General features: G+C 42.8%; 1 protein-coding gene across 6 annotated transcripts in view; it reads right to left on the bottom strand.

Moving 5' to 3' along the window:
• Positions 1–4465: 4465 nt before the first annotated feature.
• The window catches only part of LOC100740648, a 56858-nt gene continuing 47558 nt past the window's right edge, over positions 4466–13765 (bottom strand). For 5 of the 6 annotated variants that reach the window (XM_012382210.3, XM_012382211.3, XM_033319293.1 and 2 more), the window contains 5 exons: positions 13683–13765; positions 9637–9752; positions 9353–9557; positions 8001–8468; positions 4466–7594 (listed from right to left, as the gene is read on the bottom strand). In XM_012382210.3, coding sequence (XP_012237633.1) covers positions 5503–7594; positions 8001–8468; positions 9353–9557; positions 9637–9752; positions 13683–13765 — 2964 coding nt within the window. In that variant the 3' untranslated portion in view covers positions 4466–5502. The remainder of the gene's footprint in view (positions 7595–8000; positions 8469–9352; positions 9558–9636; positions 9753–13682) is intronic. The other variant, XM_024365678.2, reaches the window with a different exon arrangement.

Genomic DNA, 13765 nt, shown 5'->3' with positions numbered 1-13765 from the left:
TTAATCTGACATCGCGCACGATCGTTACCGCGGACAGTTAGGTAGTCTAACTAGCAAGTAGCCGGCATTGTCTCGACAACAATGGATATCTCTTGAAGCAGAAGCGGAGACAGAGGCCTGTTCTATGGCCAGCCGACCGGTACAAATTTATTAATTGGCTCAGCCTCGAAGGCTGGGAATTAGACTACCACTACTCTCACCGAACCCGCTACGGGACACGATAACGAGAGGTCGATCTACTACAGGACTATTTAGAGGCTGATTTGCACTTCGAGGGCGCTGATTATACTGCAGAATGATTTTAATAGATCCCCTTCACGCGGTCAGGCAGCCTTGAAATGGATTTCCTGAAGCACGCTTGTCTCCTCTCTTGTGATTTGCCCTATTTACATAGTAGTACGAAATTATTTCACTATGAAATTGAAGTTATTCGAAGAACGAATTATATTTTGACATGGAATTTTCGTATAGAACTGAAGCATAAGAAAATGGTGCTCGCGTAATTTATTTATTTACTTGTTTATTTATTTACATGTGGCTATGTAAATATGCATATAAAGGAAAAACCCTTTGGAATAACCCGTAATACTCGAGACTGAATTCAGCTTACAAATATCGGATTTTACAAACGGAAGCTAATAGATTATGGATTCGAATTTCCAATTTCTAAAACTTGGGGAGGTTGTATCCGAATTAAGGCATCATCGATATATACGAGACAGAACCATCCGTAGATTTATAGATTCTTTCGTAACGTGACGCTACTCAAAGTCTCGATTCCGAATAGAACCAACTACTTCGAACGACATTTGTTTTCTTATGAATAATTCGAGCAACCAGAACACCGGGAATAATTCATGATACGTGTCTTCCATGTCAACCTAAGAACGTTATGGATTTATAGGAGAATCCGGAAACTTGCTCGTCTCGTGGTAAAGATTCCTCAGCTTCCGCGCTTTTTTCCACGCTCTCGTTCCTTTTGTAAACGCGCCCCGACGTCGTAACTCCGGCTAAGGATCTAAAGTATAATTCTACGAGGTAGAATTTCTAGAATCCCATCGCGAGAATCAAGCCTCGACTCTAAAAACCACGATCGCTCTGATACCTCTTCTTTCCCCGCGTCATTCTACCGTTGAACGTTTATCAGCCACGAAACTGCATCGTACATCACGTGGACGATGGGTCGCGTGTTCGTCCAGCTGACTGGACGACAGTTCCGCGATGTCACACCCACGATATAAGCACTCGTTGCCACTAATCCGCCCCCGTCAGGCGAAAGGCCAAGAGTTGTCTTGCAATTACGGCTTTCCAAACTGCTGCGCCCAGAGGCTACGTTACGCTGCACCGTAACTAATGCTTGGTAATCGTTCGGTTCAGTTCTCGCCGTCTCCTGTTTCTCTGTTTCCAAACTCTCCGCCCATTCCGAGTGGTGGCTTCACTGTCAACTCGTACCCTCGAATTGTTCAGCTATTTGCTAGCAAGCAAGGCGAACGAACGGATGCATCCCTCATTATCGGATCGTTTGTCGCGGCTGCACCTGGCTCTCTCGGTTTCCCGCTACTCGACGCACGGTTTTTATATCTCATTGACTCGCAGAAGTGTGAAGTAGAGTTATTAGAATTCTGGCACGGATGACGAGTAGAGCGACGATTTCAGTTGTTCCAGATACTTCTCCTCTGAGTGAGAAATTTGTTCGTGGAAAGAGACAGTGTGATCGCGCTAGTAATAACTACGTTTAGCATTGAATGTTATTTAACTTCGTGATTTTTAGCGCTCGTTGTATTCGATATCGTTCTTTATGTAAAATGAAGTTTGTTTCGAAATTTATTTAGGACGGAGAAAAGCCTGCGACATTACAGAAGATATGTATATAACGAAACAATGATACTTCCACCAACCTTTGTGCAATCTGTATGTTATTTTCGGAAATAGACACTCTATTTTATTTGTTTATGACTAGAATCATCTTTATTTTTATATCTTCTTTTTAGAATAAAATGTGTCGGGACAAAATATTAAACTGTTGAAAATATTTTCGCGATATTTTGAAAAGTGTAGAAAAAATTTGTTTATCTAGTCAACCATTCCGGATCGCCGGTTTCTTCTTTTAGCCGACAGCGTTATCGTTTGTAAATGATTTAACAACAGTAACGGTGACAAGCGTTTTTTCACCGTTTCCGCTTGAAATTTGCCAATTTCAAGCCAGCAGCCCGGAGCACATGCATATCCGCGTGTGCAAACATCGAAGCCGAAGAAGCCGGGAGCGAATCGAATGTGAAACGACGTTTAGCAATGCAAATTGGCCCGATGCAGCCACTAGATATATTTTCCCGATGTACGTTCGCGCGTACGTGTGCGACTTACATGCGCGTGAACCTTCGAGACCAGCAGAAGCGCCATTTCGGCAATCGATATCGCGTTTCCTTTGATGTATCGCAAGCCACGAATACAATTCCGTTTAATTTGCAAAGGCCTACGAAACTCAGTAATCCAATTCGACAGCGTTTAACTTTCCTTGCATGGTCAGAAACTGGTTACTCGTCGATACTCGTTATTACGATCGATTGGATTACCTCTTTTAATGTACTCGAAGCAACTTTTTGGGAGGAAAGACGAATCCTCTGTTCTTTGTCGAACTAAAGGTACTTTAACTATGCGCTATCAGTAAGCAGAAACTTGTCTCGTGAAAGCCACGTGGCCCCTTCCATTAAACGTCCAGCGAATTTATCAAATCCGCGCCATTACACCGGCCGGCAAATCGAGAGTTCATCCCCGACAGTCCCGAGACCCCGAACTTGCTATTCTATCGACGCACCAAACTTTCGTCGGTTACTCTTCGATGCTTTACAACTGCAGCTGTATGTCTCATAGTAAACAATCGATAACTATGACGTCGATAACTTTAAAATACATATACCATAGAGAAAATACAGAGGCAGAGACGAAAGGGTTTTTGTTTTTGAAAGAAAAATTAAGTGAACTATGCAGGTGACTGACTTGGAAATGGAGGAAGAATAAAAACACGCGTCTATTACCAACATATTGTGCATAAAAAGAGCGGACGAGACAGGATGAAATTTTACGTGATAAACAACGGGGGATTCTCAGATTCCATGGGACTCTGCATAAAAAGCGTAAATCGCGGGATATAAATCAAGATCAACGTTTTTTTTTATTAAAGGCTATCTTTTTTTTCGTATATCAATTATTAATAAAAAAAAAACAAAAGTGGACAAATCTTACGGATAAAACTAACATAAATTAACATAACTAACTAACTAAACTAACATAAACTAACAAAACTAAACATAAAAGAATGGAATCGTATTTATTAACGTTCTTCATTTTTCGCTGCGAAACGATCGTTCAACTTTTTTTACGTATTACGGAACACCATTCACGATTGTGTAACTCTCACGTCGTCCCTTCGAAAGGTACAGGTTGGATCTTTGGAAAAATATCCGCGAATTTTACCACCACCTCGTCGTATATATCTTCTGGACAAATATGACAAAGAGATATTTGCACCGTTCGTGCGGTAAAGGACCCTTAAAACATCACCAATTCACTTGTATTTCATTGTTTCAACAGCAATACACATTTTATGACACAATATTCTCGTGTGCGCAGCCAGGACGATATTTCAATCGAGCATCGCTGGTAGCGTACATCGCTTTATCGATCGATTTCTTTTTTAACATAGAAAAAATCTACATACAAAATAAAAAGGACAATACGAATTGTATTAGCCTCGGATATATATATATAAAAAAAAAAAAAAATGATGTGAACAAAATTAATACGAGAGACCAATGTTCAATGGTAATTGTTCAATGTTCAATGTTCAATGGTCCACACGTGTATTTAACTTTTTGTCATGCAGATATTATATTATTACGATTCTTTACGATGTTCCAGCCTATAGGAAGCGACCAAGTTGCAGACATGTGACTGGAAGAAGAATTGAAAATGCAAAATCTTACTGGTGATACTTCACGTTGGATTCGTTCGCGAAACATTTGTTTTTAGCTATTGTCAAGGATGTTGTCGCAATTGGTCAGACAGTACTAGCACCGCGTGCAATCAGGGGGAAAACCGGAATGAAATGAACTTTTCTTTATCGGTCGGCAGGGAAATCGCATTACTCTGGTAGAACTTCGAGAATCAATTCGATTCACAAACGTACACGGTGTTACAACGATTTGGGGTATGAGTGGTGAAGTCGGTAGCCGTTTTCACGTCGTTTCCAACCCCCGTTCCCCTTTCCACCAAACCCTTACTTCAGACAGCTTCCACCTCCCGGCAACGCTCTGTGACTTATAGACTTTGTTTTACTTAATAATAAAGTTCCGGTGGATAAAGGTAAAGTTGCAAGATAAATGGTACGCCAGCCGCGTACTGAAAAATGATAACCAGAGACTCGCCGCGACACTCCTCTCAGGGAAACACTTTCAGCCCACGTTGCTCCGCTAGAAAAGTATGAAAATCGTTTATTTCAGCTTCGTGTACATGTTAGACCGAGCGAACAAGACGTTCGATAACGTGGTAAAAAAGAAGGAATTATTTAAACGAGAATCAGGTAAGAACGGGAATCTAGATAAAAAGAGAAAAATGATCTTTCAACATTAAAAAGAAAACGGTAGAATTAAAAAAATAATCGAAGGTAAGCAGCATTTAGCATACAGATACGTAACTAAGGTACATATAATCTTAAATAGTAATTGCTAAATTTTAATTAAACATTAAGTAGCGATGTTTGAGAGAAAATTTTAATAATGTTTGAATTCTGAAAGAACAACCTATGAGAGAAATAGGAATGTCGGTTATACAATGAACGATTCTATGTAAAAATAAGGTAGTTAAACAGCTGCGGTTAGAAAAGTGTATCACATCTGAAGAATTTGTATTCGCTGGTTTGTCTTTCATCCAGTAGCAAAAGATTCAGGCGAACTAAAGTCTGCTCTGATAATTGGTAATATTACTGAGAATAGTACAAAAAGATTGTATCTACTACAGAAATCATATTATTTAAACATTAAAATACTAGAAATCATATATCTAAAGTATGAAAAAAATTTGCAGATCATTTCGTTGTACTAAAATCCATTATTATACTGGGTATTCGTTGTACCACTACGGAAACTAATTAAGAACCTCGATCACAATTTCATTAGCTTCCCTTTATCTTTCCACTCGACACTCGGCATTTCATATCGGCTTGCCTGCTCGTAACTCAAGGGATTCGAACCTCAAACGACATCTTATCGCACTCACTTTCAATTTTATAGTCCCCAAGCTTTACCAAAGTCGTTCTTCTTTCTCCACCACGTTCAAAATTCCAAAATAGACCAAAAATAATTGTCGTCCCTTCTCTGTTTCAACTATCATCACAGAATTACAGCTTCAAGCGGACCATCAGATTACCGATTCCAAACGCATAGTGCTACTCAGTTGAAAATACGTAGCTGAAGTTTAACAATGGTACATGAAGCACGCTACTTCCTACTTCCTGTTCACCGGCTTCTTTTTGATCGTGCCCGTATTCAAGGCTCCGTTGCTCGACTCTGTGCTCGAACACTTCTCGCTCTCTTTCCGTTGTAACATCGGAATGCTCGACTTCCCATCGCAAGCTACGGACACGTTCACCACTTTTCCGCTGGCCACTGCCTCCACCCTGTGCACGATTTCCGTTTTCTCAGGATACGAGGAGATGGGTGGCCTCTCGATTTCGCCCGAAGGCTCTTCCTTGCGCCTGGAAAACGATGGAATCCTCGTGATCTTCGGTTTCTCTTTTAGAGGTGGCTTTTCCCTCTGCTCCGCTAGCTTGTCCCTATCGATGCTCTGACAACTTTGTTCCGGAGGTGGAATGGCAGACACTTTAGGAATATTTCTGTGATCCCTGGTCCTCTGCAAACTGGACGTAGGTTTGATGATAATTTTGGGTTGCTTCATGCTCGAGGACGAAACCTTGGTATCCCTCGCCGTAATTATTATTCGCGGTTCTTTTCGTTCTTGGCTCGCGATATTTGATAATTTGGAATCAGGAGACGAACACGAAGTTAACGAATCTGACTGCAAATGTTCCATCGAGCTCATATTAGATCTGCTGGACGTGTTCGAGTCTAACGGAGTACCGAATTTAATTTCTCGGTCCAATTTTTCATCGGATGTGGCGTCTGCTAGATTCACCACGATTTGACTCAAGTTTTGATTCGCCTGTCCCAGAAGATTCCCAACTCTAGGCGTGATAACGATTCTTGGTTCTATTCCGGGGATCCTGGTGTCCCAGTTCGAGCCTCCAAATTGAGCCTGTTTGTTCATTTCTCTGCCAGTGATTCTTGGTTCCGACAATGCCGTCACTATACAAGTATCGTTTCCAGACGGAGATGATTTGTACCAGTTGGGATTGCCGATCCCGGCCTCCAGCAGAGCAATCGGATTCCCTATGTCCTTGTCCACGCTGTGGGAGGTCGGTTGAATCGTTTCGTTAACGGAACACACAGGATTCGAATAAATAGTGTCGACGCTTCCGCCGGCTTGCGTTCTTGTCCTATCTATCCTATCATCCAAAGAGTCGATGATACTCGGATCGGAATTGTTCTTCGTTGTATAGTCTTGTCTTCTGAGCAACGGACCAACGTGGAGATTAGTAATGACAGATTCCGGTTCCTGCTGACTCTCGTTCTCCTCTGCAAACTCGAGGCTCTTAGAAGGACCAAATATCCTTGGGGGAGGCTGAGGTGGCTGATGAGAGGACGAATGCGATCCACTTCTATAATCCTTCAACGAACCGACGTGCTGCTTGGACGCAAACAAGCTACTGGGCGCTGGAAGGGACCGTCTTTTCTCGATGTCTGGCAGAACTTTGGGATAGTTTCTGCGCTTGATCGTCCTTAGGGCTTCCTCCGGGCTGACGCATTCCCTCTCTACCGTAGGCTCCCTACAGGTTACGTTTATATCACAGCTTGGTGGACTGTTGGCGCCGAATGTAGTTAACTTTGGTCCCATCTTCATGTAAATTTCCTCGCTCTGATCCACGGTCGATCCGTCAGGATTCACTGCCAGCTCGGGACGAGGTAAGCGGGATTTCAATTTTGGGTTAATCTTCGCGTAAAGACTGCTAGCGCTGCCAGAATCGGACTCGTATATCCTGGGTGTGGAGAAATTCGGTTTCACGCTCTTCAACACGTTTTCCATTGGTAACGGATCGCTCTTCGAGTGATGATGCTCTATGACAACCACTTGAGGAGCTGTCTGTAACTGGCTGAGATCGACTATAGGATAGTCGATGTTCTTATTGAACGAATCGTCCGGTTCGACGCCCTTTGCTAGCTCGATAGGCACCTGGTTCAGGATCGATTCGGTTCTTGTCGCGGGTGTGGCATCAACGGCTACGGAGACCTTTGGGACCTTTGATTTCTTGCCAGGACGTACGACCAGCGCTGGATCTTTGTCGTAGATCGGCTCCTCTTTCCTTTCTTTCGATAGTTCTTCTTCTAACCTTTTCTTCTCCACTTCTTGTTGTTTCGTTAGCTTGTCCTGATGCTCCTTTTGCAAGGTTTCTCGTGTTTTCCTTAGAAACCTGGGGGAACACCTTTTCGAACACAAATATACAAACATTCGATAAATAGAAAAATCGATGCTTCCGTAAGGAAGATTTTATGAATAACGGGCCGTGCACGAAGAAAAGAAACTTTTCAATGAAACAATTTTTCAAAACTTCCGCGTCCGATTGATTTTTGCGAGACGAGTAAAACAGTTGGCTAAGCAAATTTCGACGATGTGGAATCGAAGATCGAAAACAATCGTGACTTCGACGAAGTGCAGTGATTTCGACGAATCAGCTCGCGTCTCATAGTGGCGAAGTCTTTAAGTGAAATCGTTGATTGGATCACCAACTGTTCGACGAATTTCTAAGAACACCCTTACTCGAATCGACGCCATTGTCAAACTATCCAAAGAAGCCGTTTCTAATTGATTCGCTGGTCGAAACTACCTACCTGTGCACGATCTCTTGTTGTATCCACTCCCTAACCTTGACGTGAGTATCAATAGTGGATCCAGAGTTCTGTCTAGACAATTTCGATCGTCTACCAAAGTTCGAGTTGTTGTCGTACGCCTTGTCGTTCTTTATCACGTCGTTCAGATCCGGCTTACTGTCGCTCTTGTAACCGAGCTCTCCATAGTGGTTCTCGAACTTGTCCGATTTCGCTCGTTTCGAATCCTCTCTCTGACTAACGCGTCTTTTCACTCCAGTCCCTTTAGCTTTCGCATCGTGTTTCTTGCAATACAAGTAGACGAACGCCGTGATACCGATTAACAAGAACATCACTCCAAAACCGGCCAGTATAGTGATCGTGGAGGAACTTTTTGGCGTGCTTGGCTGTGGGATCGCTTCTTCGTCCGATTGCGGGGAAGTTGTAGTGTCTGCAGTAGTTGATGGTTCGTAGCGATCGTCTGCCTTAAATCTAAGGGATAAAGGGCTTATTTGCTTTGTTGCGGAGATAAATTACGGGAAAAGGAAACGTTAATTTTTATCGCTGTATCAGGGACATGTGCAAGTACGAAAGTTTCGGGAACTGCAGGTGTCTGCACGGAAGCTTTCATCACGGGAGGGGGTAAAGTTGTATCGTTCCATGAGTATACGCGAGTTTAGATCGGAGTTAGTTAGGTAGTTTCTCAGATTTGTACGGCCTTGTACAGATATTCATAGACAGGATTGCGAGTAATTCGATGAGGTGTTAGAATTTAAGCGGTTACTTGTTCGGAGGAATTCAATCATAGCGTTCGTTTGTTTGTCGAAAGTGCGGGTCTTCCGATAGGTTGCTTGCTTTCAGGATGTTAATGAATTATGCCTTCTAGTTCGAAGTGAAATTAAAACTTTGAATAAACGAATGTTTTGCCTCATTGTACGCAAGTTTGAATGAATTCTATTCAACCGGTATAATACAGACAATTTAAGCGGCCCGAAACAAGCAAGAAAGCAGGCGCGATGGCGTGCAAGTGACGTTTCATTAATGTTTAGCACACGGTTGAAAAACAGTCCCGAGATACCGCTTTGTATAATGCGGTACGAAAATGAATATGTCTAATTTTTCAATTGACATTCGCGTTGAATTTTTAACGAGAAAAACGTCGGATATAAACACACGTGTCACCGGTAGAAATTTTTACGATTAAAGGATTGTCAGTCGTTAACACGCTTGATAATTGAACGATGTGTTGCGTACACGAAAATCTTCACGGTTGTGGATTTATTATTCCTAAAAGAGTATTCATCAGATATCTACCTCGTATGGATCAAACTTGAAATTCAAATTATTCCTTCTTAATCGAAATCCTCGTTACAAACCTGGAACCATAGCTGTCATATCCCGTACTTGCATTTGCATACTTTCCGATCCCATCCGCGATGTCGAGAATCTGCGGTCTTGGTCCTTTAGGTCGAATCGGCAAAGGTGTGCCTTTGCCAGGAGGACGAAGCAGGTAGGGTACGTCTTCGTTCCAGAATTGCATCTCTGCAGATCGGTAGTGCCTACCCGTACTCGGTGGAATCGCTATGTTAATTTACACTTCGTGTATTTGTCGTAACAACCATCAGCGTGATTCATCAACAAGACAGCCTTGTGGACTTACTAAGATTAAGGTAGGTCTGATTTTGAGGTTCGTACTCGGGCCAATCGATATCGTATTGGCGCCATTCCTTCGGTCCATCCGTCAAGTAAGGATATCGTTTCGCAATGTTCGGGTTCCTAATTTGCGAACAGTAAACAATTGGAAAAGTCTTGAAGCAAAAGAAAAACAAGATTCTTTAATTTGTATAAAAACAGAATTCTCTGAGTTGCAACGATAAATCGTTTGTTTGCTTTTCGTATGTTTTTTGACCGTTTATTTACATTTCTTAAATCGTTCGTTTACATACTCTGAGTGATTTGTTTACATTTCTCAATTGTTTGTTTACATGGACTCTATCGGTTTTGAAGGTAAAAACACACCCTTCCACGCGTTTTTCCTGCTTCCCCTAAACAACAAAGCACAGTACTGCCTCGAAGCTTGCTACATTTTCAAGAAACAGAGCGTAGAATAAAATATGGAAGCGTACAAAGGTGCCCCCTGTTGTAAAGCACTTTTATCAACGAGATTACAAGCTCGTCGGTCGTTCTCGCGACTCAATCGGAATCGAATTTCAGAATGAAAACCAAAATTGCGATTTCGCGATGTTTTCAATAAAGTTCCGGCAAGAACCGTTCCAGGTAGCATTTCCAGGCCCTCCTGCTCCGACGCGCGCGAAATGATATCGTATATCCACGCTCGGATATCGGAAAAGCAGTCCAATATCGAAATTTTGATACACGGTAACTCTACTCCGTTTCTGTTACGCGATACTCGCGCGTTCGAAGGAACTTCTGCCTAGAACGAGTATCTCAAAGGGAGGGAGAGAGAGAGAGAGAGAGAGAGAGAGAGAGAGAGAGAGAGAGAGAGAGAGAGAGAGAGAGAGAGAGAGAGAGAGAGAGAGAGAGAGAGAGAGAGAGAGAGAGAGAGAGAGAGAGAGAGAGAGAGAGAGAGAGAGAGAGAGAGAGAGAGAGAGAGAGAGAGAGAGAGAGAGAGAGAGAGAGAGAGAGAGAGAGAGAGAGAGAGAGAGAGAGAGAGAGAGAGAGAGAGAGAGAGAGAGAGAGAGAGAGAGAGAGAGAGAGAGAGAGAGAGAGAGAGAGAGAGAGAGAGAGAGAGAGAGAGAGAGAGAGAGAGAGAGAGAGAGAGAGAGAGAGAGAGAGAGAGAGAGAGAGAGAGAGAGAGAGAGAGAGAGAGAGAGAGAGAGAGAGAGAGAGAGAGAGAGAGAGAGAGAGAGGAAGCCATTCCCCGGCCAGCGAACACCATGATCCCTGTCCCGAAACGACTATGAGCGCAATTTTACCGTTCACAGTCGAACGTTCCTTTCTTCTACGATTTCTACGCGAGCATAAAATTCAATCGAAACTGACGATCTAAACGAAACGTCATTGACAGCTGGGGAAATATTTTCTCAAATGTGAACTAACTCACTGATCAGAAACGAAATTCATACTGCGTCGATCATTCCTGTCTGGAAGTGAAATTGTCAGACTTTTTCAAGGATCGTTTCTCTAAAATTCTTTTCTCTTCATTGGCTATAACATAAGGTAAAGACGCACCACGCCCTTCGTTTATATATTGTACGCATGGGTGCAACCATCGCAGGTATATTCTTCCAAGGAGGCGTGACACGGTGTCACGCGCAATATCGATCAGCCGCTGTCACAAGCCGTGTGGAACACACGTGGCGTCTACTTCGGCCGTCGCCGCCGCCACTGCCACCGCCACCGCCACCGCGTGCATTAAACAACTTTGTTTCGCTTAATTGGATCGACCCAGTTCCTCCTGATTCACCGCCGTGTCGCGATGCATATGCATTTCTGTCCCGGCAAAAAAGTCTCCGGTTGGCAGCAGAAAATCGGGGATAAAGGAATGCGGGAAGTTTTGACACAAACGAATCTCGCTGATCGAAATGAACTATCTCTTGCGTATGTATATAAAACGATGATCCTGAAACCGAATAGCTCAACCAGTTGCAGAGAGCGTATTATCGATTCGGTCGATTGTTTGTTGTTTCCAAGGAAATCGAACAATCGTACAATATGGTATCTACATATAGGATCGTCGATACGAGAACACCGATAGGATCGACGAGACGAACAAAAAGGATGACTCGCAGACGATATTGCCGGTAGAGTTCGTTTCCGAAAATTATCTTCTGACGCGTGCGATGAAATACGAGAGAAATTTCGTGCTTTCGAAGATAAAACAGTCGAGTCGATTGGCTCAGCCCGTGGTAAAATGCCCCGCACCTCCTCTGTTTGAAATGAAATGTGCCAGTAATTTGTATATATAGGTAATTTACTTGTATGGAGAAAATTAAAATGGGCGACGCATCGGATCGTTAATTCAGCAATAACCGGTATCAGAATAACGAGGGTCAAATTACAGGCAGCCAGTTTTTATCGTTTTCAGTCCGATCTTCCATTTCCACTGTATAACAATTTTTAGTTATTCTCGAGCGATCGTTCTGTCTGAATTCGTTCTATGTCCGACAAAAAGACGCTTCTTTCGAACGCGCCAAGTATACAATTTCTAACAAATCGCACAATTGGAAACAGATTCTCCGAATTTGGAACTCTCATAGGATCGATCGCATGTACATTCTCTACATTCTCTTCGAAGTTTTCTGAAATTAGAAACAGTTCTCTCAAAATTATACTGCGAACGATCAATAAAACGGAAAGATCGATCATCCGCCAATGCTTAAAGCCCCCCAATTTCCACGATACTTTGCCCATCATTGAATATGCACGTTCTCCGATCCTAATATTCTGATCCTTGCTAAACGCACTAAACGGGAAAAAGTATGCCACTCCTTTTTCACACGCAGGCTTCGCGATGAGTTACAGAACAACACGTACGCATGGTAAATAACAGAAACGATCGAACGAGGCTCGCAACTACTCCATTTAACCTACGTTTTAATTATCGCGCCCCATTTAACCGGTGCACGTTTTAGTCATCGTGATTTACGATCTACGGATTGAACCCTCTATCCCGGAGTAACTCTACCGAAAAGATGAACGGAACATTTTATGATTCTTCGTTCCACGATTCCAGCGACCATTCTCAAAAGGATGGAAATTTTGGAAATTTACTTTTAACGTTGTCCCGGATTCAATTTCTATTGCGAAAATTATATTATTTTTCGATTACTACGTTTCGAAAAATCCAGCTTCGAATAGGTATGATAGCTCTCGGATTTTTGGTAAACCGTTGAAAACAGTGAAAATGGAAATTCGTGGACGGTCATTGCTCGACGCAAGCTGTTTATGCTGTCATCGGTTGAAATTAGCGAAGCCCCCGTCGTGTTCGATTCCATTATTAAATAATAAATTCGAAAGCGGACATGGAAGCATCGCATTTTATTTATCTATGGCATTCCTCCACTCCCTCGCCCCTCGACTTCACTTTGACTGGCTTTACGGTAAATCTCACGGAATTTTATACAAATAATCGGAACATCACGCGGCGATGCACGACTACGGGATAGAACTGCGAGGCTTTCATCCAGCTCTGGAAATTCATTATCAACCGACCAATGGAAAATAGACTGACGCGCTTTCAAACATGATTTTCAATTATACGCGTTACTGAATATTTATGTTTAACCATTTCCCGATATTACTCTCGCTCGTGAGACTTGTAATTATTTTTCCAAATAGATTTAACCACGACCATGTTAAATCTCCCTGATGCTCGTTTCTCGTGCCGTGAATCGCAACGGTCGTTTCGGCGATTGCTGAGAAGCATAATTCCCGGTGGGAATCTTATGCCGTTTAATTTTACTCGACAGTAGAGAACGTCTCTATGAAAACTGTGCCAAGTGAAAACGGCGAGGCGCTGGACCATCTTTCCTAGCAAAGGGTAGAACGATCGAAAGAGTTCTTTTGGATATATCCGGCAGTAATGTACGTTCGCTGTAAAGAAGACAACGCATAGAGATAAGAGAGAAAATGGAAAATAGCGGATCTACTTAAACCCTTTCAACGATACCGAGCCTAAAGGCAATAATTCGCATTTTGTTATACAACGTAGACGTAACAGCGCGCAACCTAGAAGCAACTTACCCCACGTAAGCGAAGCTGCACCACCAGTTCATCATTGCTTCGGAGAAGAGAGTTTCGCCGATATTGTATCGGCGACGCTGGTC

This window comes from Bombus impatiens, unplaced genomic scaffold, assembly GCF_000188095.3.
Source record: "Bombus impatiens unplaced genomic scaffold, BIMP_2.2 scf_0146, whole genome shotgun sequence".
NCBI classification, from domain to species: Eukaryota; Metazoa; Arthropoda; class Insecta; order Hymenoptera; family Apidae; genus Bombus; species Bombus impatiens.
This window is presented reverse-complemented; position numbering and strand designations above follow the sequence as displayed.